The 26,598-nt window shown below is 47.5% G+C and overlaps 2 protein-coding genes across 3 annotated transcripts in view; one reads left to right on the plus strand and one right to left on the minus strand.

Moving 5' to 3' along the window:
- Window positions 1–8: 8 nt before the first annotated feature.
- Window positions 9–24,664, plus strand: ATPAF2 (ATP synthase mitochondrial F1 complex assembly factor 2). Of its 2 annotated transcripts, none has more exons than XM_050763457.1 (8): window positions 9–365; window positions 9,698–9,742; window positions 9,990–10,135; window positions 11,949–12,046; window positions 13,657–13,737; window positions 17,344–17,456; window positions 17,936–18,051; window positions 23,479–24,664. In XM_050763457.1, the coding sequence occupies exons 1-8, from the start codon at window positions 233–235 to the stop codon at window positions 23,536–23,538; spliced, it is 792 nt and encodes a 263-aa protein (XP_050619414.1). In that variant the 5' UTR covers window positions 9–232; the 3' UTR covers window positions 23,539–24,664. The 2 variants fall into 2 exon arrangements, with proteins under 2 accessions (XP_050619414.1, XP_050619413.1); XM_050763456.1 differs by lacking the exon at window positions 23,479–24,664 and adding an exon at window positions 20,450–20,873.
- The window catches only part of DRC3 (dynein regulatory complex subunit 3), a 48,813-nt gene continuing 44,768 nt past the window's right edge, over window positions 22,554–26,598 (minus strand). Inside the window, exons 13-14 of the mRNA XM_050763499.1 lie at window positions 23,544–23,675; window positions 22,554–22,870 (exon numbers count right to left, since the gene is read on the minus strand). Coding sequence (XP_050619456.1) covers window positions 22,757–22,870; window positions 23,544–23,675 — 246 coding nt within the window. The 3' untranslated portion in view covers window positions 22,554–22,756. The remainder of the gene's footprint in view (window positions 22,871–23,543; window positions 23,676–26,598) is intronic.

A 26,598-nucleotide genomic window follows, 5' to 3' on the forward strand; every position in this document is an offset into this window, starting at 1 on the left:
CGAGGTGCGTTTGTGATGCTGATTGACTGGGGGTGTGCGCAGGAGGTTTGCGAAGGCGACGGCGCGCCGTTGGTGTCATGCGGAAGATGGCGGCGTCCAAGGGAGGCTGAGGGCTTTGAGGAAGCGGTGAGAGGTTTCCGTACAGCCCGAACGTGCGGTTTTGGGGGTCCCTTCGCTCTGTGTTTCCTGCTCCAGGTTTCGCGTCGCGCATCTTCCCAGACCCTCGGGCGCGATGTGGAGGAGCTGCCTCCGGCTGCGGGACGGGGGACGCCGTCTCCTGAATCGGCCTGCGGGTGGTCCCTGCGCTTCTATGAGTCCGGGGCCAACCATCCCGTCTCTAGCCCGGGCTTACGCCCCGCCGACAGGTAAGACTATGACACGTTCTCTTTTGGGTAGGGGCCGAGCTGGGGTAAGGTGGGCTTCGGGCTTCGGCTATGCAAAGCGAGGTGACTGAGGCAGGGTTCAGGCTCATGAGGTTATGCAAGCCGGTCAAGTCTTTTTACAGATGAGAAAGTGAAGCCCAGACAAGGGCAGACGACCCGAGAGGGAACAGCGAGTGACGCACGATACAGTAATTGATATTTGGCCTGTGCAGCTTTTCTCAAAGCTTATGGCTGCCCTCCCTAGGAAATAAGGTGTCATCCTTGTTTTCAAAAGGGGAAGTTTGGGCTCTGAATCAGGACTTCGCCTAGGTTACAGACAGACTGTCTCAGAGATTTGAGGTGTCTGACTGCTTTCCGTGTCTCCACTGCCCAACACAATACCTGCACAGAAGGGACCTAGAACCTAGACCTTCATTCCTCCATCCTGGGCACTTCAGCTGCAGGTTTCCTGACTTTCCCTCCTACCACAACCTCTGCCATCTGCAGCCTTCTCTGCTAAATAGAAATTGACATCTCCACCTTTGACTGTGGAGTCACCTCCACCTCCAATGAAGCTCAGAAGTAGTGGCTCTTTCATTGCTGATGGTGAGTGGTGTTAGGGTAAGAGTGAGAATGATTCATTTCAGTGAATGAAAAGCAGTAACACCCTCCCACCATTCAATTAGTTTTATAGTGCTGGAGGCAGGAGACACGGTAGTCTTTAAGACCCACCTGTATGTATTGGTAGAGAAGCTCAGTTAAAGAAGAAAAAGACCCACCTGAATGATGTTCACTGTTGAGTGCAAAGGGTATAATATCCTGATAAGGGACATACAAAGAAGCTGTGAAAACACGGAGAATCACCTGCTCCCATCTTGGGGCTGTTCAGGGTTTAGAATGGGTCTTGGGTGAAAGGGCATTTAAGCTGAGCCATGATAGATGAGTAGGAGTTCAGCAAGAAGGTGGGAGAGTGTTGGGTATCTAGAACATGTCCAGGGTGACAGCAAGATATGAGGGACTTTTCCCTAACACTGCCTGCTTTAGAAACTTGAGAACTTCACAGGCAGTTTGGCATTGTGGCAGGAGTGCAAATCTAGGATCTGATACTGGCAAAACCTCTGAGGTCTGTGTGATCTTGGGCATGCAACTACTTCCTCATTTTTCTGCATGAGTTGAAGTACTAGGTTGTCTTTGAGGATCTTTCTGGCTATCGAGTTCTTTTTTTTTTTCTTTGTTTCTTTTTTTTTTTTTTTTTGAGACAGAGTCTCACTCTGTCGTGGAGGCTGGAGTGCAGTGGTGCGATCTCGGCTCACTGCAACCTCCGCCTCCCAGGTTCAAGTGATTCTCTGGTCTTAGCCTCCTGAGTAGCTGGTACTACAGGCATCTGCCACTATGCCCAGCTAATTTTTGTATTTTTAGTAGAGATGGGGTTTATGTTGGCCAGACAGGTCTCGAACTCCTGACCTTGTGATCTGCCTGCCTCGGCCTCCCAAAGTGCTGGGATTACAGGCGTGAGCCACTGCACCTGTCCAAGTTCTATAACTTTATAGAAATGGGGAAGGGGGCTGGATGCAGCAGGGAGCTGAAGTTTCACCTGTAGGACTCAGGGGAAGGGCCTGGAAATGGGCCATGAAGGGCCAGTAAAGAAGAGGAAGGAAGGGCATCCCGGGGAGGCATAGCAAAGGGGACACATTCGGGAGTTCACCAAGTTGGCAAAAAGCAAAGGGTTAATTAATTAATTTTTTAATGTGTGTGTATATATATATTTATTTATTTATTTTGAGATGGAATTTTGCACTTGTCACCCAGGCTAGAGTGCAATGGCGCAATCTTGACTCACTGCAACCTCCGCCTCCCAGATTCAAGCAAGTCTCCTGCCTCAGCCTCCCAAGTAGCTGGGATTACAGGTGTCTACCACCACACCAGGCTAATTTTGTATTTTTAGTAGAGATGGGGTTTCACCATGTTGGCCAGACTGGTCATGAACTCCTGACCTCAGGTGATCCGCCCGCCTCAGCCTCCCAAACTGCTGGGATTATAGGCATGAGCCACCACGCCCGACCACGAAGGGTTAATTTAGATTAGTGGATGCTCACTTTACATAATGGTGGCACTTGATCTACTGCCTTCTTTTCCTTTCTAAAAAGCCTAAACTTACTAGTTAGGCTCTTGGAATTACCTGGCACATGGTAGATAGTACCTAAACTTACTAGTTTAGGCTCTTGGAAGTACCTGGCACATGGTAGGCAGTCAAATGTGAAAGAAAATAGGAATGAATGAATGAGGAGGGAGGTGCAGAAATCAGGCCCATGTGTGCTCTTTAAAGACATTACCAGTTGTGAGATACTTGTGCGTGTTTGGAGTAGTAGAAGATTAAACCCCAGTGAGTTCTTCTCAGTGAACACTTCAGTCAGCAAGCTGATTGAACTTGGCCACTTAGGAATGGCCATGCCATTGAAGGTTATCAGAGGGAGAGGAGGAGTTTAGGAAATGGTCACTGAGGTGTTGGAGAAGGAGATATTGCAACAAGAAGACCTCTGTGAGGTTGTTGTGGCAGTTTAGTTCTGCACCAGCTTATCAGAGGTCTGTTGACTCCCAGAGTGGGAGGTATTCTGGAGAAACCTATCTATTCAGCATATCTCGCTGAATGCGACTGCCTGATGAAGTCAAGACTAGAAGTCTTGTCTCTGCTATTTACCAGTTGTCTGTCACCTAGACAAGACGTTTAGCTTCTCTATCACCTCCGAGGCATTAGCTGCCTTGTCATTCTCATAGAATCGTGGTGTGGATTGAGGGATATTACGTAGTCTGTAGATCAGGGTCCAGCCTGCCACCTGTTTTTGTAAGTAGAGTTTTATTGGAACACAGCCACATGCATTCATTTCCATATCATATATGGCTACTTTCACTACAGTGGCAGAGTTGAATAGTTGGAACAGATATTGTATGGCTTGCAAAACTTAGAATATTTACTATCTGATTCTTTGCAGAAAATTTTTACTAAATGTACATTTGGCCTGAAGGATTTTTTTAAACAGCTTTATTGAGATATTTACTTGCTATACAATTCATTTACTTGAAGTGTAAATATAATAGTTTTTAGTATATTTACAGAATTGTACAGCCATTGCCACAATCAATTTTAGAATATTTTTATCACCCCTAAGAGAAACCTGTACCCTTCAGCTGTCATCCTTACTCCTTCCATCCCTTGGCAACTACTACTTTCCTTTGTTCTTTTATAGATTTCCCTGTTTGGGGTATTTCATAGAAATAGAATGTGGTCTTTTTTGACTGACTTTTTCACTTAGCATAATGTTTTAAAGTTTGTTTGTTTGTTTGTTTGTTTTTAAAGAGATTGGGTCTCATTCTGTTGCCCAGGCTGGAGTGTAGTGGTACGATCACAGATCACTGTAACCTCAAACTCCTGGGCTCAAGTGATCCTCCTGCCTCAGCCTCCCAAGTAGCTAGGGCTACAGGCACACACCACCATGCCCAGTTAGTTTTTTAGTGTTTTGTAGAGATGGAGTCTTGCTCAGGCTGGCCTCAAACTCCTGGCCTCAAGTGATCCTCCTGCTTCGGCCTCCCAGAGTGCTGGGATTACAGGAGTGAACCACCACACCTAAACGTTTTTAAGTTTTATCCACCTTGTATCATGTATCAATACTCCATTCTTTTTTTTTTTTTTTTTTTTTTGAAACGGAGTCTCGCTCTTTCGCCCAGGCTGGAGTGCAGTGGCACGATCTCGGCTCACTGCAAGCTCCGTCTCCTGGGTTCACGCCATTCTCCTGCCTCAGCCTCCTGGGTAGCTGGGGCCACAGGTGCCTGCCACTGCGCCCGGCTAATTTTTTATATTTTTAGTAGATACAGGGTTTCACTGTGTTAGCCAGGATGGTCTCAATCTCCTGACCTTGTGATCCACCTGCCTCGGCCTCCCGAAGTGCTGGGATTACAGGCATGAGCCACCGCACCCAGCCCATTCTTCTTTATTGCCAAACGATATTCCATTGTATATGTAAATATGCCACATTTCACTTATCCATTCGTCCATTGGTGGACACGGTTGTTTCTACCTTTTGGCTAATATGAATAACACTACTATGAACATTCATGAACAAGTTTTGTACTTGAACATTCATGTACTTGTACTATGAACATTCATGTACAAGTTTTTGTGTGGACATATGTTTTCATTTGTCTTGGGTATATAACTAAGAGTAGAATTATTGGGTCAAAGGTAACTCTGTTTAACTTTTGGAGGATCTGCCAGACTATTTTCCAAGGTGGCTGTGCCATTTCACATTTCCACCAGCAGTGTTTGAGGGATCCAGTTTCTCTACATCTCAACAATACTTGTTGTTGTCTTTTTTATTATAGCTGTCTTAAAGGGTTTGAAGTGGTATCTCATTGTGGTTTTGATTTGCATTTCTCTGATGAATTATGTTGAGTATCTTTTCACGTGCTTAATGGCTGTTTGTATATTTTCTTTGAAGAAACGTCTATTCAGATCCCTTGACCATGGTTTTTTTAAAGAGAGGGGCTCTTGCTCTGTCACCCAGGCTGTAGTGCAAGTGGCACAGTCACAGCTCACTGCAGCCTCAACCTCCTGGGCTTAAGTGAGCCTCACACCTCAGCCTCCAAAGTAGCTGGAAACTACAGGTATGTGCCACCATGCCCAGCTAATTTTTAATTTTTTTTGTACAGACAGGGTCTTGCTATGTTTTCCAGGCCGGTCTCAAACTCCTGGAATCAAGCGATCTTCCCACCTATGTCTCTCAGGCTTGAACATTTTTAAATTGGGTTATTTGTTGTTGTTTTTGAGACAGGGCCTTGGTCTGTTGCCTAGGCTAGTGTTCATGGCTCACTGCAGCCTCAACCTCCCAGGTTCAGGTGATCCTCCCACTTCAGCCTCCTGAGTAGCTGGGACTACAGGCGTGAGCCACCATGCCTGGCTAATTTTTGTATTTTTGTAGAGATGGGGTTTTGCCATGTTGCTCAGGCTGGTCTTGAACTCTTGGACTGAAGCGATCCACCTACCTCAGCCAGCCAAAGGGCTGGGATTACAGGCGTGAGCCACCATGCCCAGCCTATTTGTCTTTTTGTTATTGAGTCGTAAGAGTTCTTTATGTATTTGGGCTGAAGAATTTTGATACCTGAAAAGAGTTGGTTAGAGCCGCCCTAGGATTACAGATGGACCTGGAGGTAGAATTTCACCTTTAAGGTTTAAGGCCCACCAGATGGCACTGTTTTAAAAGATAAAGGCGTTGAGACAGCTCTGAAACCAGTACTTCCTCTTCTTGGTGCACTGTGGGAGTTGTGGTTCCTGAGGCTGGTAATCTTTCTAAAGAGAAGGCCAGTTCTGCTTGATCCTACGAAGCTAGGCTGATTTTTTTTCATGTTTAAAGACAGGGTTCCCATTGATGTCTGTTAACCCTGTATTCACTGAGAACATGGGAGCTTCATGGGTTTCTGGTGGTCTCACATTTTGTCTTACGTGACATTGTTGGGGAACATGGATCCCCCAAATGAATTGTCCAGATCGTGTTCGTTCTTTTTTTTTTTTTTTTTTTTTTCTGAGACAGAGTCTCTCTCTGTCACCCTGGCTGGAGTGCAGTGGCACAATCTTGGTTCACTACAACCTCCGCCTCCTGGGTTCAACTGATTTTCAGCCTCCTGAGGAGCTGGGATTACAGGCAGGCACCACCATGCCTTGCTAATTTTTTTATTTTTTGTAGAGACAGGATTTCACCATGTTGGCCAGGCTGCTCTCGACCTCCTGGCTTCAAGTGATCTGTCCCCCTCGGCCTCACAAAGTTCTGGGATTACGGGTGTGAGCCACAACGCCTGGCCCCAGATCATGTTCTTGTGTGCCTATGTGGAGCCTTTATTGGTTCCCTTTGCTGTCTTTGCAGTGATCTACGTGTCCCCCAGATGTGGCCCCACTGCCCTCTCTAGCATCTTAGAGAATCTTGCATTCTCCTTCTGACCATCTGTCTAGTCCACAACTGCTGTCTCGAAGCCTTGGTCCTTCATGCAACTGGTTTCTTCTTCTGGAAACGACTTCCACAGCCCCCTCCACAAAAAAAAAATGAATCAATCATAAAGTTTGGTTCCTCCTGCCTCACCTTCAAGTTGCAATCTAATTTTGACTGATCATTCCACTTGCCTGCCCCATCACAGAAGTCACCTTATTGTTCACCTGGTTTAGTGGTCTGTATTCCTACTACACAGTAAGTGGCTGGAGGGTGCAGAGATGAGCTTTGCACATGTCCCATTCCCAGGACTTACCATATGTCCTGGAACATGATCACTACTCACCAAAGCTTGTTCCAAGACACGTTTGCCCCTCCACGTGTCAGTGGGTCATTCAGGAGAGCCCCTGGCTAAAACACATCTATGTGTACCTGCCTTCTAATCTGAGGACTGGCAGCCCCTGGGCTCCTTTTGCCCTTCTGCTGTCTCATTTTCTGCATGGTTTTCTTCTGCTTTAAGCAATTTTGGTGGCTCCTTCCCTGCCTTCCGTCCATCCCACTCCCGTCTAGTTTTTTCTTATTCAGTTACAGAAGTGAGCCTGGCCAAGAAAACAGAAAAAAGACTTCCCTCTTGGGAAACCTGGCTGTCCCAGGAGCTTGTGAAGGTTCAGCCCTGTGCTGGCAGTTCCTGCCCTGAGTCTGTTCTTCTGGCCCAGGTCTCTTGGGTTCACTTCCCAGACCAGGCCTGGAAGTATGCTAGAGTGCTCACTCTTGTATGCTTGTACACTCTTGCTGGCACTTCCTGCTGACGTGGGAAGACCCTTTCCCTAGTGTTGAGTCAGAGCTTTCAGAGCCCTTCCCAACTTCCTGCCTGGCCCGGTTTTATACATGCTGCCCAGCCTGTTGCATTGAAAACATGGAGGGCATGGTCTACCTCACTCCAGACCTGAGAGAGGAAAGGAGGCCTCCAGACCCATGTCTAGCCTGCCATTTGGATTTGACCAGGACAGTATGTAAAGAAATTTAAAAGCACTAGGGTGCTGTAAACTTCCAATTTTAGTGTAAAACATACGAGATAATCAGTGTTGTGATTTCAGATGAAGGTGCTAAATCGTGCCATAGAAAGACAGCATCATCTTGGTGGACAGATCTGATCCTAAAAAAAACTTTAAACTCCCTGTCTATTTTATTGCCTCTTGTATCCCAAGTGCCAAGGCACATGGTAGACACACAAATATTTTTGTGGGAAAAAAATTGGGGCCTTAGTTTAGTAAGTGCAAATGTGGAATGCAATTTTGGGCCCTCTGTCTTTAAGTATTAGTGATAGCAAATGAGATTTATAGAAAACTGATATGATGGGAAAACATAAAAATATTTGGAGTAAAACCAGTTGCCCGCTTCTCCATTACCCTTCCCTCTCCATGCACACATACTAATTTCTCCTGAATTTTCATGGTCTGTTTGAATTAATGAAATTTTAACTTAAGCTTGTTTATTATTGTTGTTGTTGTTGTTGTTTTGTTTGCTTGTTTCAAGAGACGGTCTTGTTCTGTTGCCCAGATTGGAGTGCAGTGGTGACATCACAGCTCACTGCAGCCTCAGCCTCCTGGGCTCAAGCAGTCCTCCTGCTTCAACCCCCCTAGTAGCTGGGACTACAGGCATTTGCTGCCATGCCCGGCTAATTTTTTATTTTTGTATTTTTTTATTATTATTTTTTGAGATGGAGTCTTGCTCTGTCACCCAGGCTGGGGTGCAGCGGCACAATCTCAGCTCACTGTAGCCTCTGCCTCCTGGGTTCAAGCAATTCTCCTGCCTCAGGCTCCCGAGTAGCTGGGACTACAGGCATGCGCCACCATACTTGCTAATTTTTGTATTTTTAGTAGAGACAGGGTTTCACCATGTTGGCCAGGCTGGTCTCGAACTCCTGACCTCAGGTGATCCACCTGCCTCTGCCTCCCAAAGTGCTGGGATTACAGCGTGAGCCACTGCACCCAGCCTTATTTTTGTATTTTTTGTAGAGATGGGGTCTCATCATGTTGCCCAGCTTGGGTTTTGAACTCCTAGCCTCAAGCAGTCTTCCCACCTTGGCCTCCCAAAGTGCTAGGATTATAGGCATGAGCCACTGTGACCAGCCTTTTTTTTTTTTTTTTTTTTTTTTTTTTAGCATTAAAAGCAAATTATTTGGCTGGGCATGGTGGCTTACGGGTGGGATCACTTGAGGTCAGGAGTTCGAGGCCAGTCTGGCTGGCATGGCAAAACCCTGCCTCTACTAAAAATTCAAAAATTAGCCTGGAGTGTTGGTGCACGCCCATAATCCCAGCTACTCAGGGAACTGAGGCAGGAGAATCGCTTGAACCCAGGAAGCGGAGGTTTCAGTGAGCTGACATTGTACCACTACACTCCAGCCTGGGCAAGAGAGTGAGAAGCCGTCTCAAATAAATAAATAAATAAATAAAGCAAATGATTTACTCTTTTTTCCTCCACATGCTGCATCATTATTTCCAATAAATAACTTCAGTTAGGGCCTCCGAAGACTTTGAGAACTCAGTGAACACATGAACGAGTGAACAAACGAATGAATGAATGAAAGTTTTGTGTTTGTCACAGATGTGATAGACTAAGTTATAGCTTATAGCTTCCAAAATGTGACTTCTTTGTTATCAGTTGAGGGAATCTGCATAATTCCTTAGAAGTACTCTTGATTGTTAATCCCTCCAGGCTAAAAGAAGGAGACTGTTTCATGTAAGATTTTATTCAAGTTAATTTCAAAAGAAAACACAGGACACAGATTTTCCCTTTCTTGAAGGAAATGTTTGGAGTTCCTGTTGGATACATAAGCAAGCTGGTTAATTAGGTTAATTAATTGGAGAGAGGGGATGGGAAATGCCCTTGGGAGCTCTGCATCCTGCCTATGTACCTCACACGCACACCCTGCGCAGGCACACTGGCTTTCCACTCACTCCTTAGAGGCATCAGGGTCTTGGCTGAAATGAGTCTCTAGCTTTGTCCCACTCAGACACCGACATTAGGTTTGTGCTGGCATGGGGTGGCACTGGTGGTGGGGAGGGTGGGAAAGCATGCCGAGATGCTCCTGATCAGACTTGTCCCCAGGCTGGGGGGTTGGCAGAGGCATGACCAGCATGTCCTGTTCCTCCCTCCTCCCTGGAGATCGGATGCTCCCTACCCCCAGCTTTAATCAGAAGCAGTTGATTATACCATGTTGAGTAGGGCAGACCTTGAATGGGGATATGAAAATCAAGCCAATCAATCAACATTAGCAGTAATGATACAAGCTGGTCCTGTCGCTTCCTGAGTTGTCTCAACGTTATTTTAAACTGCCTCTTTGAAAAATCTTTCTTACAGAAAGGAAGAGGTTTTATCAGAATGTCAGCATCACACAGGGTGAAGGTGAGTGTCTGAAATTTTGACTGCCTCTTTTTTTTTTTTTTTTTTTTTTTTTTTTGTGAATGGTCGGGAACATTTTTCATCTTCAGCTGGTTCCGTGGTGAGATTATCCTTCCTGCTTTTGTCAGATATATTTCTGTAAGGGACTCAGAGTTGGCTTTGTCTGCACCAATTCAAGTGGCTAAATATAGGAATGGTCACTTGATTCCACTTAACAAATCCCTGAGAGTTTTTCATTTGATCTTTCAAGGTGGCTTTGAGATAAACCTGGACCAGAGGAAGCTGAAAACTCCCCAAGCCAAGCTCTTTACCGTCCCCAGTGAGGCCCTGGCCATTGCAGTGGCCACTGAATGGGATTCCCAGCAGGATACCATCAAGTACTACACCATGCACCTGGTAACAAGTTCACAGTGCGAATCTGGACCCTGAGACCCACCCAGGGCTTCCTAGGGTAGATCCCTTACCAAATTCTGACAAGGCCCTGGGGGATGGTCCTTTGCCTACCTGGGCCCCAGGTGTTCACCTCCTCTCGAGTCACTAATGTGCTAAACTCTTTCCTTGTCTGGCCTGGCTACTTGCAGTTCTCTCTCCTAGGAACACTGTGCTGGATGACTGGTTTCTCCTTTGGTTTCAGGACAGATGTCACCTTCACTGACTCCCCAGCTCTCTTATTTTCTATGACAGCAGCTGGCCATTTGTTTTGTCAGCACTTAGACAATTTATAATTGTTTTATGTTTGCACATTTATTGTCTGTCTGTCTCTACTGCCTGGTAAGCAACAGAAAGGCAGGAGCCATGTCTGTTTTACTCACCAGTATCTGGACAGCCACTAGCAGGTAGTTTAGTTGGTACTTAATAAATATTAGTTGACTATAAGACCCACTGGAGGCAGATGGGTGAGGTGAGGAAGACTCCCTATAGAACCAGAGCCCCTCGTCCACACCAAAGTGGCTCATCTAGGCACCAAGGCTGCCTGGGGAAGGAAGGGCCCAGCCAGACTCTTTGGTCCAGCCTCTGCAGCTTCTAAACTGTAACCTTGGGCAGGTTGCTGCCCCTTTCACAGCCCCGTATTCCCCATCTCCTAAAGATGAGTGATAATAGTACCCACCTCACAGAGCCATGGTCAGGATGAGATGAGATGATGCAAGAAAGCCCTTGGCATGGTCCCCAGCACTGACTGGGCACTGAGTCAGTGTAGGAGTCAGCTGCTGTCATCCCAGTCGCTGCTGTGCTCAACCTTTGCAAACTCACATGGGCCTCCTGCCAACATCACAGCCTGCTGAGGTGCTGGCCTAATCCTTGACAACCTAGTGAAATTGGGGTGATTGGGGCTACAAACGAATAGGGTAACCTAAGCAGCCTGTTATTGACAAGGTAAGTCTGGAAAAAAATAATATATATATATATTTTTTTAAACAGAGTCTCGCTCTGTTGCCCAGGCTGGAGTGCAATGGTGCAATCCCAGCTCACTGCAACCTCCGCCTCCTGGATTCAAGCGATTCTCCCGTCTCAGCCTCCCAAGTAGCTGCGATTGCAGGCGCCCACCACCATGCCTGGCTAATTTTTGTATTTTTAATAAAAATGGGGTTTCACCATGTTGGCCAGGCTGGTCTTGAACTCCTGACCTCAGGTGATCTACCCATCTCAGCCTCCCAAAGTGTTGGGATTACAGGCATGAGCCACCACACTTGGCCAAAACAAATAATCTTAGTCCTGATTTGCATGGTCTGTTTCCCTCCTTTCTAAGGTGTAAGGGAGGCAGCTGGTAAAGGTTTCCAGTCAGATTTGAGCTCCATCACTGATACGTGTCTTATTAACTGTATTTGATGATGTACTTAACCTAACCTGTCTGGGCCTCAGTTTTCACATCTCAGATGGGCATAATAATAGTACCTATTCCAAAGGGTTGTTGTGAGGATTAAATACACTAGAACCTGGTAATAATGTGACTGTGGGGAGGTTCACTAATCATGGGGCTGCTGCAAGCTTCCCTCAAGTCCTGTGAGCATCGACAGAAAGCATTTGGCATGGAGCCTGGCTGTGGCACACTCTCAGTAGCTGTGCTGCTGCTCCGGTAGTGCAGATGCCTCTGGTGGAGGGCTGTGCTGTGGTGCTATCTGCTATGTGTCAGATGAGGTGTCCTCAGGAAAGCAGGGCTTTTGTCTGAGCCCCACAGGCAGTGACAGGGTGGTTTTTGCCTTTGATTCAGACCACATTGTGCAACACATCCTTGGACAACCCAACCCAGAGAAACAAGGATCAACTGATCCGGGCAGCCGTGAAGTTTCTGGACACTGACACCATCTGGTAATGGACATTTAGATGGGCATTCCCCTTGGATTGAGACAGTCCCTGGGGCTATTTTTCCTGATTTGCCCAGATGGTTATCAGTGGAAGAAGAAACCCTCTCCATTTATTGCAAGGACAGGGAAGGTGGCCCACTTGACTTTGGCATTTGGCTGCTCTGTAGCCCCTTAGGAGGAGGACTGCTCAGGCTACAATGGTGTTAGAACATGGCCACCCCTCTTCTCTAGCCTAGAAGCTGCTCCTTAGGCTGGGAGGGTGGTTATGCAGCTCTTGCAGGTGCCGTGACCACAGGCCCCTTAGGCCTGGGGGCGCCTGTGACCTTAAACTTCTGCCCACTGACACTTTCTCAGGTAGACATCCTTGGCACTATGGATGCTGATAAGTAGGAGTGTCCTTCTCCAGTTCTGAATTCTCCTCTGTGTCTATATATCTTGGCTAATTGGTCAGTGTTGCCGAAGGAAAGTTGAGAAACAATGGAAATGATTGAGCAGCACGGTGCCTGCTAGCCCAAGTGCTCTAGTATCCTGAGTCATCTCACGATGACACAGGAAGTCAGCACTGATGACTGGAGGCATGCTTTCGAAGTGGGTGGCCCATAGCTAGTGGGAAAGCCTGCTCCATTTATATTAGGTTCACTTGACTTCAGGGAGCAGAAACCCATTCAATCTAGCTCAGACAAAAAGAGGATTCTTGAAAACTATACAGGGATCCTGACAGGAAATGAAGGACGATCGGGCCACCAGGAAAGGGAGCTATAAGATCCAATGTCAGAGCTCCTCCCTGTGCCCTATTGGGGTGAGCGGAAGGTGAGGGAGGAAAGGTTGGCTGCCCATCTGCCCCTCCCAGCATAACTCATGACCTCTCTTCCCCACGTTGCTTACACAAGACGGTGGATTTCCATAATGCCCACTTGGGTTCCCATCCCATAAAACCCTGCAGCTCAGCTCCCCTCAGCTGACTCATGCCTGTGTCTCTTGGTCAAACAAATGACACAGCCTGGCCTCTAGCTTGGTCCCATCAGGTCTGGCATCTGTGCCAGCAGCTGCATCTGTAGCCAGGAGGTGGATGGGCTTGTGAGGTGTAAACAGGCTATTTTGGTCTGTGACCAGGGGCACAGTCTCTTGGAGGGGGTGAGGGTAGAGATGCAAAGACTGAGCATCTGGCACAGCATTCCCATTCAGCATCCAGGTCAAGCGGGTGTGGACCCAGGGTTGCAGTTAGTAGATTGGATCTGCTTTAGAATGACAGTAACATAGCGCAGCAAGCTTGGACCTGTCAAATATTTGGGGGCATTTAGGGTAGTGGTTCTCAAACTCAGGCTTACATTAGAATCCCCTAGAGGGCTTGTTAAAACAGATTGCTGGGCCCCACTTCCAGAAGTTCTGATTCTATAGGGATGCAGCCTGAGAATGTGTATTTCTAATAAGTTCCCAGGTGATGGTGGTGCCAGGGCCACACTTTGAGAACCACTGCTTTAGGGGAAAAGACTTGTGGGACTGGGATGGTGGTGGTGAAATTTTTGTTGTTGTCCTTCGTGTTTTTCCTTTTCTGTCACTGAATGAAGGAATTGTACTTTTTTATTAATGAAGGTGATTTTTACAATGAATTAGCTACAGGGTGGAGGAGCCTGAGACATTAGTGGAACTTCAAAGGAATGAGTGGGATCCAATCATCGAATGGGCTGAGAAAAGGTAAGATGTACAGCCCTGCAGAAAGCACTGACTGGGCACCTGCGTTGGTGGAGTGTTGGGGTCAGGGGACCACACTGGAAAACTAGTGCCCTTAGCTAGTCAGCTTTCTGATTTCAGAGCACTCATGGGATTCGGCTCCCCTCATATGATCAGGGATACGGTCATCTTGGGAAAAAAGCACCCATTTCAGCCACTAGGTACAGCACACCTGCTATAGCAGTTCATGAAATATAAGGGCAGCTCTGTGTCCTTGGAGAAGCAGTGGAGTCCCCAGGCCACCTTCTGCCAGCGGGTCAGAGCAGCAGTGTCAGTTTGAATCCCAGCCCTGCTAGAGACTCAGTTGTGTGACTTGGCTAATGAGTTGATCTCTCTGAGCTTCAATTTCCTTGTCCATAAATGGGGCTAATAATCCCTACCTCTCAGGGTTTGAGGAGGAGTAAATGAACTGATGCATGTAAAGGCTTAGCATCCTGCTTAGCACACAGTAAATGTTCAAATTTTAGCAGTGATTTTCATCTCTGTCACAATTGCTGTACTATTAAATCAAATAACAGAACAACACCTATGATATGTATGCACTTGGAGAAAAGTCTGGATAGCTTCCTGCAGATTACAGGTAACATCCAATGGATATGTAGCTTCCAGGAATTGATACGAAATATTTTTCCTTAGTAGGAAGACTCGAGTGCAAAGTTGAATGGATTATTGATGTGGTGGCAAAATAAATTCAATTTCATTTGATCCCAAGGGAAATTTGGAAGGGCTGGCTTTCATGGTAGTACCTTGACCATGGTATTTTCTAAGCTTGCAAGGCGTATTTCTTGGTATAGCATTTTTCACAAAAGTGATGTTACCAATCAGTTTACTGATTTGCCACATGCTGCCCGATGCTCACAATGTGGCAGGTGTCCTTGGGTCTTAAAGGAGAAGGCAAAGGCAGTGCTCTAAAGACTAGACTACAATACTGTGTGGGAATGCGACAATACAGTGTCATTTCAGAATCTAATGAAATATAATAATTTAGGTGCCTAGAGATCTTTGCTATAGTATAAAATCATCAGATTCTTGTGGCAGGAAATACCCTATCCTTAAGAGTTTACAGAAAAACTTAGCCATTTCCTACAGTCCATTTGTACTATTAGGAATTTCAGCAAGGATTTTTTTTTTCTCTTTCTTGATACGGAGTCTCGCTCTGTCACCCAGGCTGGAGTGCAGTGGTGCGATCGTGGCTCACTGCAACCTCCACCTCTTGGGTTTAAGTGATTCTCGTGCCTCAGCCTCTCGAGTAGCTGTGATTACAGGTGCCTACTACACCCAGCTAATTTTTGTGTTTTTATAGAGATGGAGTTTCACTGTGTTGGCCAGGCTGGTCTCGAACTCCTGACCTCAAGTGATCGCCCACCTCAGTCTCATGAAGTGCTGGGATTACAGGCGTGAGCCACTGCACCCAGCCGGACTTTTTTTTTTTTGAGATGAAATCTCGCTTTGTCGCCCAGGCTGGAGTGCAGTGGCACGATCTCAGCTCACTGCAAGCTCCGCCTCCCAGGTTTTACGCCATTCTCCTGCCTCAGCCTCCTGAGTAGCTGGGACTACAGGCGTGCACCACCTATGCCCGGCTAATTTTTTTTGTATTTTTAGTAGAGACGGGGTTTCACTGTGTTAGCCAGGATGGTCTCGATCTCCTGACCTCATGATCCACCCACCTTGGCCTCCCAAAGTGCTGGGATTACAGGTGTGAGCCACTGCGCCCGGCCCCAGCCGATTTTTTTTTAAGCAACAGAAAAAATCAGTGATATATGGAATAAAATTACAAAAATTATTTTTATCCCCCATTGTGTTTTTCTGTTTTATTTAGTTATGATTATTCTTGAAAATGTATCTTCTTGGCCAGGCGCAGTGGCTCACACCTGTAATCCCAGCACTTTGGAAGGCCGAGGCGGGCAGATCATGACATCCTGGCTAACACGGCGAAACCCCGTCTCTACTAAAAACAGAAAAAATTAGCCAGGCATGATGGCGGGCGCCTGTTGTCCCAGCTACTCAGGAGGCTGAGGCTTATGAACCTGGGAGGCAGAGCTTGCAGTGAGCCAAGATCACGCCACTGCACTCCAGCTTGGGCGACAGATCGAGACTCCCTCTCAAAAAAAAAAAAAGGTATCGTCTCTTGAAGCCAGCACATGTCCCATAGACCACAGACCCAAAACAATGCCTTATGTAAGGTAGAGGCTTGATGAATGTTTGAAAAAATAAGACGGGCGTGGTGCCTCACGCCTGTAATCCCAGCACTTTGGGAGACTGAGGCAGGCGGATCACTTGAGGTCAGAGTTTGAGACCAGCCTGGCCAACAAGGTGAAACCTCATCTCTACTAAAAATACAAAAATTTGTCAGGCGTGATGGCAGGCGCCTATAATCCCAGCTACTCAGGAGGCTGAAGCAGGAGAATGACTTGAACCTGGGAGGCGGAGGTCGCAGTGAGCCGAGATCGCGCCACTGCACTCCAGCCTGGGGGAGAGAGCAAGAAAGACTTCATCTCAAAACAAAAAAAAAAAGTTTGAAAAAATGACTGCTGACTGGTCATGGTGGCTCATGGCTGTAATCCCAACACTTTTGGAGGCCAAAGTGGGCAGATTGCGTGAGTCCAGGCGTTTGAGACCAGCTCGAGCAACATGGTGAAACCCTGTCTCTACAAAAAATTAGCTAGGTGTGGTGGCACATGCCTGTAGTCCCAGCTATTTGGGAGACTGAGATGGGAGGATCGCTTGAGCCTGAGAGGTTGAGACTGCAGTGAGTCAAGATCATGCCAGCACACTCCAGCCTTGGTGACAGAACGAGACCGTGTTTCAATAAAAAAGAAGAAAACCTCCATGATATATGACATATATAAACATTATTTTAAGGAAAACCATTTTAAGTATTGTTTTTAACTTTTATATGGCCTCAAATGTGAAAAACTTTTTAAAGAGATATAAAAGGCACATAGCCTTTTGATGGAGATTCCAGGTGAATGAATGAACATTTCAAGCAGCTGCATATAACTGAGCCCCAGCTCACATGACTCAGGAACTATCCCTTCATTCAGCACAGTTTCTTGGTCCTCTAAGTTTGCTCTTGAGGGACAGAAAATGAGATCGGAGCCAGGGGCAGTTTCTCACACCTGTAATCCCGGCACTTTGGGAGGCCAAGGCGGGTGGATCACCAGGTCAAGAGATCGAGACCATACTGGCCAACATGGTGAAACCCTGTCTCTACTAAAAATACAATAAATTAGCCGGGTGTGGTGGTGGGCGCCTGTAGTCCCAGCTACTCGGAGGTTGAGGCAGGAGAATGGCGTGAACCCGGGAGGTGGAGCTGGCAGTGAGCCGAGATCGCGCCACTGCACTCTAACCTGGGCGACAGAGTGAGACTCTGTCTCAAAGGAAAAAAAAAAGAAAATCAGGTCAGGAGGCCACTGACCATGGTGGCAGTTGCTCCTGGAGGCCTCAAGACTAGCTCCTTGGCCAATGCACACACATGCTCTGAAGCTTAGGCCTTTGTTTTTAGTCAAAAGGTGGGCTGCTCTTGAGCTACAGCATGACAGAGACACGCCGAAGCCCTTTTCCTTTCAGATACGGCGTGGAGATCAACTCCTCCACCAGCATAATGGGACCCAGCATCCCCGCCAAGACGCGGGAGGTGCTCGTCAGCCACCTGGCATCTTACAACACGTGGGCTTTACAAGGTATGTATAGAGTTTCCTGTGGGCTTGGCAGGTGGCTGTGAAGGCCATCAGTATCCGAAGCCTGTGCTTGCCCCTCCTCAGGTGCTGTGAGTAGAGAGGCACAGGGGCGTTCTGGGCTAGCTGAGTGTGGAGGCTGGCTGGCTCTGATGCTCTAGGCTCACACTTTTCCACCTTTGACTCTCCAGCGGAAGTCTTGAGTTCAATCTCATTGCCCTGGCTTGGGTCATACGTCCATCCATGAACCAATCACTAGACTGGTGGGGGAAGCTCTGATTTGCCAAGTTCGGGTCATGTGTCTCACTGGGTAAGAGCAGAGGAGGATGGGAAAACCAGAGTGCTCTTTCAGAAGAGTGAGACAATCGCTGGATGGCTCTTTGCACCACTCACTTCTGTTCTCTGCTAGGGCTGCTGGGACTCACAAGGGGTAGGTTGTGGCAGCTGCCCTGTTTTGGATCCTGACTTGGCTTGTGTCCCTGCAGGGATTGAGTTTGTAGCTGCCCAGCTCAAGTCCCTGGTGCTGACCTTGGGCCTGATTGACCTGCACCTGACAGTGGAGCAGGCTGTGCTGCTGTCACGCCTGGAGGAGGAGTACCAGGTGAGGAGCAGCACCTCAGGTCCCACCTTCCCCTTCCTAGTTCAGACTCGCTTTGGGGGAACAGCTAACCCATCTGAAATACAGTTATGCATAGTTGGCTTTCATTACTTTTGTGTACATGCAGAAATCAAAATCAAGGACCAGCAGAAGTATTGTCAAGTAGGCCTGGCGTGGTGGTTCACACCTGTATCCTAGCACTTTGGGTGGCCGAGGAGGGTGGATCATTTGAGGTCAGGAGTTTGAGACCAGCTTGGGCAACGTGGCAAAACTCCATCTCTACAAAATTACAAAAATTTAGCGCCTGTAGTCCCAGCTACTTGGGAAGCTGACGTGGGAGGATTGCTTAAACCTGGGAGGTGGAGGTTGCAGTGAGCCAAGATTGTGCCACTGCATTCTAGTCTGGGTGAAAAAGTGAGACCCTGTCTCAAAAAAAAAAAGTATTGTAAGATAATAACATTTAAAAAATAACAGTAAGTGCTACCGCTGTGTTCCTGCACTGTATCCATCTCACCTCCTCTCAGCAGCCTGGGCAGGTAGGAGCTGTGGTTATCTCTGTTTTACACAGGAGGAAACTGAGGTGCAAGGTTGCACCTCTGGAAAATGTGCCAGCTAGGGCTTGAAGCCAGGTCTGGTGATTTTAGGCCAAGACTGTCAGGCCTCACTCTGCACAAGGAGGTTCACGGGTGGATAAAGACCATCTGGGCTTGATAAAGCCTGCAGAACAGGCCCTGCCAAGATGACTGAGAACCCGTTTGTGCTCCTACATCAGCTAAGCCTTCATACCCTGACATTTTATCTGGCTGGCAGAGGAGCATAGGGGCAGCTGCTGTTTGTACACAAGTTTTGATTTAGTGGGCTCAGAATTAAGGTTTTGCTACAGTATGGTTTGCATTTTTTAACTCTGAAAATTATGGCCATCTTTGCAGTTATTCCACCAACCTCAGAAGGTTAATTGCTATTATGAATTGGTCCCTAGTATGGTAAAAAAAACAAACAAAAAAAAGCTTTTTGTGATGTATTTCCCTAGTTCTTATAGTCTTCTGCTCAGAAAAATGCCAGGGAAAAAAACTATTTTTGTATAACAAAGTAGGCCTGCTACTATTCTCTGGATGTCAGAACCAATTACATAGGAAGGGGGTGACTTGTAGGGCTGGTGGGAAGCCAGTCTGGGCACTGCTTCTGACTATGGGACCCAAGCCAGGCCATCATTCTCTGAACTTTGGTTTCGATCCTCTACAAACAGAGGAATAACCTGAATTATGTATGTGATGGTATACAATGAAAGTATGGAATACTCTTCAGATGACTTATTACAATTGTACAGTTTGGGACCAGGCAGCCCAGAAGTTCAAACAGCTTGTGTAGCATGGCAGATTCTGAGTTCCTGGATGAGCTGGGGCGGCCAGGCCAGGCCTCTTGGGCAACTAGCCAGGGAGGAGCCAGCAGGGTCTGGTTGGAGTTACACTGTCTGGACAGCCACACCGTGTGTCTGAGGGTTCCTCCCTCTTGTTTTTAGAGCTCCAGACAGAGAATCTGCAACGTGTCCCCAGTGTGCAGAGCAGAGGCATCTGTAGTTCTGTGACTACCACAAGAGTTAGAGTTGAAGCCACTGCATGGCCTTGCTTGATTTAGTTATTCCACCCACATGGGGCTCGGGGTACACTTGTAGCCCAGCATGGCAAGGCAACTTGCAGAGGCTGTCCGTTCACAGGCTTCCCGGGAGGAAGTGTAGGAGAAGGGATGGCACATAAGTCAGGCCTCCTCAAAGAAGTCACATGGGTGGTTCTGGTACCCAGCCTGCTCAGTGGTGGGTGGGCAGCTACTGGCCCTGGGCCTGGACTGTACTTCTTCTAGACCATCCATGCCACAGAAAGCACAGGTGCCTGCTCTGGCTCCCTGAGTGGTTGTGTGTGTGTGTATGTGTGTGTGTGTGTGTGTGGTGCTCTTGAGACAGGGTGTTGCTGTGTTGCCCAGGTTGGAGTGCAGCGGTATGATCTTGGCTCACTGCAGCCTCAACCTCCTGGGCTCAAAGCAGTCCTCCTACCTCAACCTCTCAAGTAGCTGGGACTATAGGTGCACCCCCACCACACCCAGCTAATTTTTAAAACTTTTTGTAGAGATGAGGTTTCACCATATTTGCCCAGGCTGATCTTGAACTCCTGGGTTCAAGCAGTCTTCCTGCCTTGGCCTCCCAGAGTGCTGGGATTACAGGCGTGAGCCACTGTGCCTGGCCCACCTGGGTGTTCTTACCTGCCGCCTCCCTCTAGGCATGTCTCGTGTTTTGGCAAGATCCAAACCTGTTGCCCTCAGCCGAGCTATTGGAATGGAATGTGGCTTTGGCCAGGAGGCAGCCAGGCACTGGCCACTCACCCAGCAACTTGTCTTGTCCGTCCCTCAGATCCAGAAGTGGGGCAACATTGAGTGGGCCCATGACTACGAGCTGCAGGAGCTGCGGGCCCGCACCGCTGCCGGCACCCTCTTCATCCATCTCTGCTCCGAGAGCACCACAGTCAAGCACAAGCTCCTGAACGAGTGAGGCCTGGGCAGCACACACTCAGCAGGATAGAGGCAGTGCAGCCACAGCTCCCCCAAGCTTCAGGGCTCCTCAGCCTGTGGGGCTGACTTCCTTGACTTTTGGGGCCTCGGCCTCAGCATCACCCTGAGATTTCCCTGAAACACAGTGCGCTAGTGCGACTGTCCGGAGGTCAGCCTGATTTCAAACCAGGTGCCCCTGGCCTGGTCAGCAATGAATGTGGGAGATGAATTGTACAACTAACTTTCTCTCAACCCTGATTTTATTAAATATTTCTCCACCCTGGAAATGTGCTGAGCCCTGTTTTCACGTGCACTTCTGCACTTCTCCATTCTTCCTGTTTTGTCTAGGTTCCAGAGGGTTAAACAGCTTATCTCCCATGGCATGTTTGGATATCTGCTGCCTGTGGTTGGGAACCTTGTGCTGGGGAAACAGTCATGTCATCCACAGACAACTCTATTTGTGTTCTTCAGCCTCAACTTGAAGGCTTTTTTTGGCTGGCTTTTAATCAATCTTTTGAAATGATCGTGGTTTAAGCTGGTTGTTTCTATTTGTTCCTACTGTTCTAAAACAAGTGATTTACTCTAGAAAGTAGAAAATGGACAGGCTTGGCGAGGTCACTTGATGTGCATGTTTCCGCTCATCTCCCACCCAGGAGTCCCAGGGGTCCTCCCGACATAGCCACCTCTAATGTCCCAGGAGGCAGGTGCTGCTGTCTGGTGTCAGGCCAGTAAGAGGGCAGTGGGGATCCCGAGTGTGGTTCTTAGGCAGACAGGCTCTCTCAGTCCTGTGTCCTTGCCAGCCTGAGTAAGGTAATGGCATCAACCCTGTTCACACGGCACTGATCACATGCTGGGTGCCTCTCCATGCTTCCCACGCACTGTCTCCCTGAACTGTTCCTCGAAGGCACTGTGAGGTACTATCACAGATGACACCAGGGCTGCGGGGGTGTGGTGGAGCTGGGATGCCCCGCCTGTGCTTTGCTCTTCTGGAGGGTCCTCAGGTCCCTGTGACTAACCTCAGCCTTGGTGGGCAGGCCCAGGCCCCCACACTGTGGTGGGAGCTGCAGCCTCTCCTGCATTGCTGCCCCTCAGCACCCAGAGCAGAGAAGGTCTCAGCCCACACCGGCCTCCTTTTGCCTGTGGCCAGCAGCCTGCCTAGGCATGGCAGGAGAAACGGCAGGGGCACGTGTCTGACTTTATGCCACAGCCAAGAGTCTAGCTGATGGCAGTGCCCTTGGGAGTCACTCTGTCAGCTGGCCTGGGACCGGCTGTTCATCTCAAACTCTTTCTCCTGTTCCTACATGAACATGAATTCTGATTTTTTTGTTTTTTGTTTTTGTTTTTATTTTTGTTTTTCTTTTGAGACGGAGTCTTGCTCTGTCACCCAGGCTGGAGTGCAGTGGCCGGATCTCAGCTCACTGCAAGCTCCGCCTCCCGGGTTCACGGCATTCTCCTGCCTCAGCCTCCCGAGTAGCTGGGACTACAGGTGCCCGCCACCTCACCCGGCTAGTTTTTTGTATTTTTAGTAGAGACGGGGTTTCACCGTGTTAGCCAGGATGGTCTCGATCTCCTTGTGATCTGCCCGTCTCGGCCTCCCAAAGTGCTGGGATTACAGGCTTGAGCCACCGCGCCCGGCCTTTTTTTTTTTTTTTCTTTTTTTTGAGACAAAGTCTCGCTCTGCTGCCCAGGCTGGAGTGCAGTGGTGCAATCTTGGCTCACTGAAACCTCCACCTCCCAGGTTCAAGCGATTGTCCTGTCTCAGCCTCCTGAGTAGCTGGGATTACAGGCACACGCTACCATGTCCGGCTAATTTTTGTATTTTTAGTAGAGACGAGGTTTCATCATGTTGGTCAGGCTGGTCTTGAACTCCTGACCTCGTGATCTGCATGCCTCGGCCTCCCAAAGTGCTGGGATTACAGACGTGAGCCACAGTGCCCAGCTGATTTTTTTTTTTTTTTTTTTTTTTAATGAATAGGGGAAATGTGACATGAGTCCTTTATTTTCTCTACTTTTGGAAGTTTTTCCAGGGGTGGGGCAAGAATGGTGTGGGGGATCGTAGTTGAGAGATGCCCAGCAACTCTCCCGAGGTGCTCGGTGAGGCATGTGCACTTCCTTCTCTTGGTTAGGGCTGGTGCTATGTTTTGAAGAAGCTCCTGTGGCTGACACTCATCTAGTCTAGGATGTCGCTATATTCCAGGTTGTCCAGTTCGCTCTGCATGTGGTCGATGTACTGATTGATCTCCTTCACGCGCTTGCGGTTCCTCATGATCTCATCCTTGTGAATCTGAGGAGTGAAACCAAAGCCCGATTCCTTACATCAGATCATTGGTTAATATCTTTCACTGAGTCCAGTTTGAGGGAAGGGGAAAATAGTTCCTTGAGATCTGCAAACCTCCGCATTTGCTTCGGCGCCTCCCCAGGTTCTGCTGATCTCTGTGTATTTGAAGTAGGAGTTAGGAAAATGATGAAGCCCATGGGTTTTGTGTTTTTTTTGAGATGGAGTCTTACTTTGTCACCCAGGCTGGAGTGCAGTGGCACGACCTTGGCTCACTGCAAGCTCCACCTCCTAGGTTCACGCCATTCTCCTGCTTCAGCCTCCCGAGTAGGTGGGACTATAGGCGCCCACCACCATGCCCAGCTAATTTTTTGTATTTTTAGTAGAGATGGGGTTTCACCGTGTTAGCCAGGATGTTCTTGATCTCCTGACCTCGTGATCTGCCTGCCTCGGCCTCCCAAAGTGCTGGGATTACAGGCGTGAGCCACTGCGCCTGGCCGAAGCCCATGGGTTTTAAAGTCTCTGGGCAACCTTGTCTTCAGTGTGGAGTTCTATAATCCTTAATTTTATTTCTTCTTTCATTTCATTCCTAAATGAGAATTCTATCCACTACCTAGGGAGGATTTCCATGTCAGCTAGAAAAATTTGTCCAACCTGCTAGGATGGCTTGGCATTGACTCACCTTGTCTACTAAACGTGTACACCAGGAGTTGATTCTGGTCACCAGCTCATCTTCTCGATTGTCAATCTTCAGAAGGTGGATGTCGTGCGATGCCCCGACAGCATTAACAATCGTATCTTTATCGACAAAAAGCTGGTGAGTGAAAAGAATCCAATGAGAACATGTGTGTCATTACACCCTGAACACAAAGAGAGCTGAATAGAAAAGGAGCATTTGGAAGTCCCCTGGCTGTGCAGGCCACACTCAGAGCAGAGCTCACCTTTGTATCAGCGCACTCTGCCGATTCATCTGTGAATTCATCTGTGACAGCTGCCTCCCCAACCACGCAGGGCAGGTGTTGAGGGGAAAGGGCCAACCAGGGTGTTACTCTGCAGTCCCCGCTGGAAGCATGTTTCCTCCAGGGTGAAGGCAGATGGCTGCCCAGGGGGCACCTCACCCAGGACATCTGTTCTTACAATGCTTCTCTCTCAGTTACTCTCAAGTCTGACTTGCCCAAAACCTCTGCCTGCTGGGTGGAAGCATGAGACTGGCTGAGGGTCTTGGGGCTGCTCTGAAGACAGCAGGCCCTATAAACTGATGGGTGTTCACCCCACAGTTGTCTCTCCACTGCCACTCATGTCAACAAAACCAAACCATGGATTCCATCTGGGGTCTCCTTCTGCCTTCTCTTGTTCCTGACTTTGCTGTCTTGTAAAAAGTTGTTAGAAACAACCACCCTCTAATAGGCCTCACTGGTTCCAGGTGTTGACACTGTGGCTGTCGTTGCCTGGGATGGTGGAAATGCCCAGAGCAGGGCAAGGCCACCGAAGCACTCAGTAAGCAGTTGCTTCCACCTTGAAGCAGAGGCGTTTGGTAAGGAAGAGCACGTGAATGCTCTGTATTGCAGGGAGGACTTGCAAGTGGAGTGTACACTTTTTGTTCTTCCCTGTAGTGGCAGTTAACGGTCTCTAAAACATGTTCTGTGGAATCTTATGTTAATATTTCTACCAAAAAAAGTATTCTTTGGTCAAACACATTTGGGAAAGCCAGCACCCCCAGGCCCCTCCTGAAGATTTGCAGAGCACAAAGTATTCCAGAGGCTCTACAAAGTCCTGTGGAAAATAAACCCTTTAAGCTTTGTCTCTCTTGGTTTTTCAACTTTTTTGGCCACAGACTTCAGAGTAATGCCTGTTAATGTCTTGTGGGATGCTGATTTTCCACAGAATCCCAGTGGGAAAAGCCAGGTTAGCTGATATGTGGAATGGGGTGTCTGGGGGACCAATTAGCACAGTCACAAGGGAGAAATGTCAAGAAATCATTAAGTTCTTTCCATGTGTGTACAAGGTCCCAGGCCAGGCTCTGGGAATGGTTCAAAGGTGTGTAAAGCCTGTTTTCGGTGAGCGTTGGCAGTGTGCTTAGAAATGAGTGTTCTGGTTATTTTAGAGATAACTACAACCACAGTGTCAACCCATCACGAAAAGGTTTTCATCCTTCATCCTAAAAAGTGGGTCATAGTGGAGCTTTTAGCCAGGCAGAGAAATCATCCCCCTCAGAGTTTGAATATGTAGAAAACAGCTTCAAAAGCTGTGAGAAGCAACAGAAACTGAAGTCTGCTTAGAAAGATACATGATTAGAATTGGTTATGAAAAACAGTGTGACATTTGTAAAATGCAAATAAAATGAAACTGGGTTTAAGGGAATTATTTTGAGATGTAAGTTACAAGTTGTTTCTGGACTTTGGGTGGCCTAGAGTGGTGGCTACTTCAATTTTCCCTCTTAGAATAGTTTTTATGGGTAGAATATTCCAGATCCCTCTCCAGTTTCTGCAGGTTGAAAGCCTAGGGTGGAGGCAGGGACTATGCAAACAGGTATTCCTGAATCTTTTTTGAGGTGTTGCCCTGCTCTGTGGTCCTTGTGGCTGTAAAGACACACTTCTTTCAAAGCAACTTCTTTGTTTAAACAGTGTTGGCATTGGCCAGGCGCAGTGGCTCATGCCTGTAATCCCAGCACTTTGGGAGACCGAGGTGGGCAGATCACCTGAAGTCAGGAGTTCAAGACTAGCCTGGCCAATATGGTGAAACCCCATCTCTACTAAAAATACAAAAATTAGCTGGGTGTGATGGTGGGCACCTGTAATCCCAGCTACTCGGGAGGCTAAGGCAGCAGGATAACTTGAACCCGGGAGGCCAAGGTTGCAGTGAGCCAAGATCGCACCCTTGCACTCCAGCCTGGGCAGCAAAAGTGAAACTCCACCTCAGAAAAAAAAAATTGGCATTTAAAAAAATTGACTAATAATTGTTCATATTGATGGGGTACATACTGATGTTTCTACACTTATCATATATAGTGATCAGATCAGGGTATTAGCATATCTGTCTCAAACATTTATCATTTCTTTGTGTTGAGAACATTCAATATCCTACTTCTAGCTATTTGAAACTATAATATATTATTGTCAACTGTAGTCATCCTATAGTGGTATAGAACACTAGAACTTAGTCCTCCTATCTAGCTGTAATTTGGTATATCCTTTAACAAATCTCTCCCTATTCCTTCATCCCCCTACCCTTCCCAGTCTCTAGAAGCCTCTGTTCTTCTTTTTACTTCTATGAGATCAACTTTTTTAGCTTCGGCATATGAGTGAGAATATGAGGTGTTTAACTTCTGTTCCCGGCTTATTTCACTTAACATAATGTTCTCCAGTTCCATCCATGTTGCCATGAATGACAGGATTTCATTCTTTTTTATGGCAGAATAGTATTCCATTGTGTATGTGTACCACATTTTCTTTATCCCGTCATCTGTTGTTGGACACCTAGGTTGATTATGTATCTTGCTGTTGCAAACAGTGCTGCAGTAAACATGGGTGCAGATATCTTTGCAATATAGTGATTTCCTTTCCTTTGGATAAATGCTCAGTAGTGAGATTGCTGGATCATATGATAGTTCTGTTTGTAGTTTCTGAGGGCCCTCCACAGTGTTCTCCCTAGTGGCTGTCCTAGTTTACATTCTTACTAACAGTATATTAGAGTTCCTTTTTCTTTGGATCCTCACCAGCATTTGTTATTTTTTGTCT

This window comes from Macaca thibetana, chromosome 16 (genome assembly GCF_024542745.1).
Source record: "Macaca thibetana thibetana isolate TM-01 chromosome 16, ASM2454274v1, whole genome shotgun sequence".
NCBI lineage: Eukaryota > Metazoa > Chordata > Mammalia > Primates > Cercopithecidae > Macaca > Macaca thibetana.

What these genes read in the sequence shown, in the direction of transcription:
- ATPAF2 (XM_050763456.1), top strand. Translation starts at nt 233, where the DNA reads ATGTGGAGGAGCTGCCTCCGGCTGCGGGACGGGGGACGCCGTCTCCTG. An exon ending in AGTACTACACCATGCACCTG is followed by an intron (nt 10,136 to 11,948) that starts GTAACAAGTTCA and finishes CCTTTGATTCAG; the next exon opens with ACCACATTGTGCAACACATC. An exon ending in GCCTGGAGGAGGAGTACCAG is followed by an intron (nt 18,052 to 20,449) that starts GTGAGGAGCAGC and finishes TCCGTCCCTCAG; the next exon opens with ATCCAGAAGTGGGGCAACAT.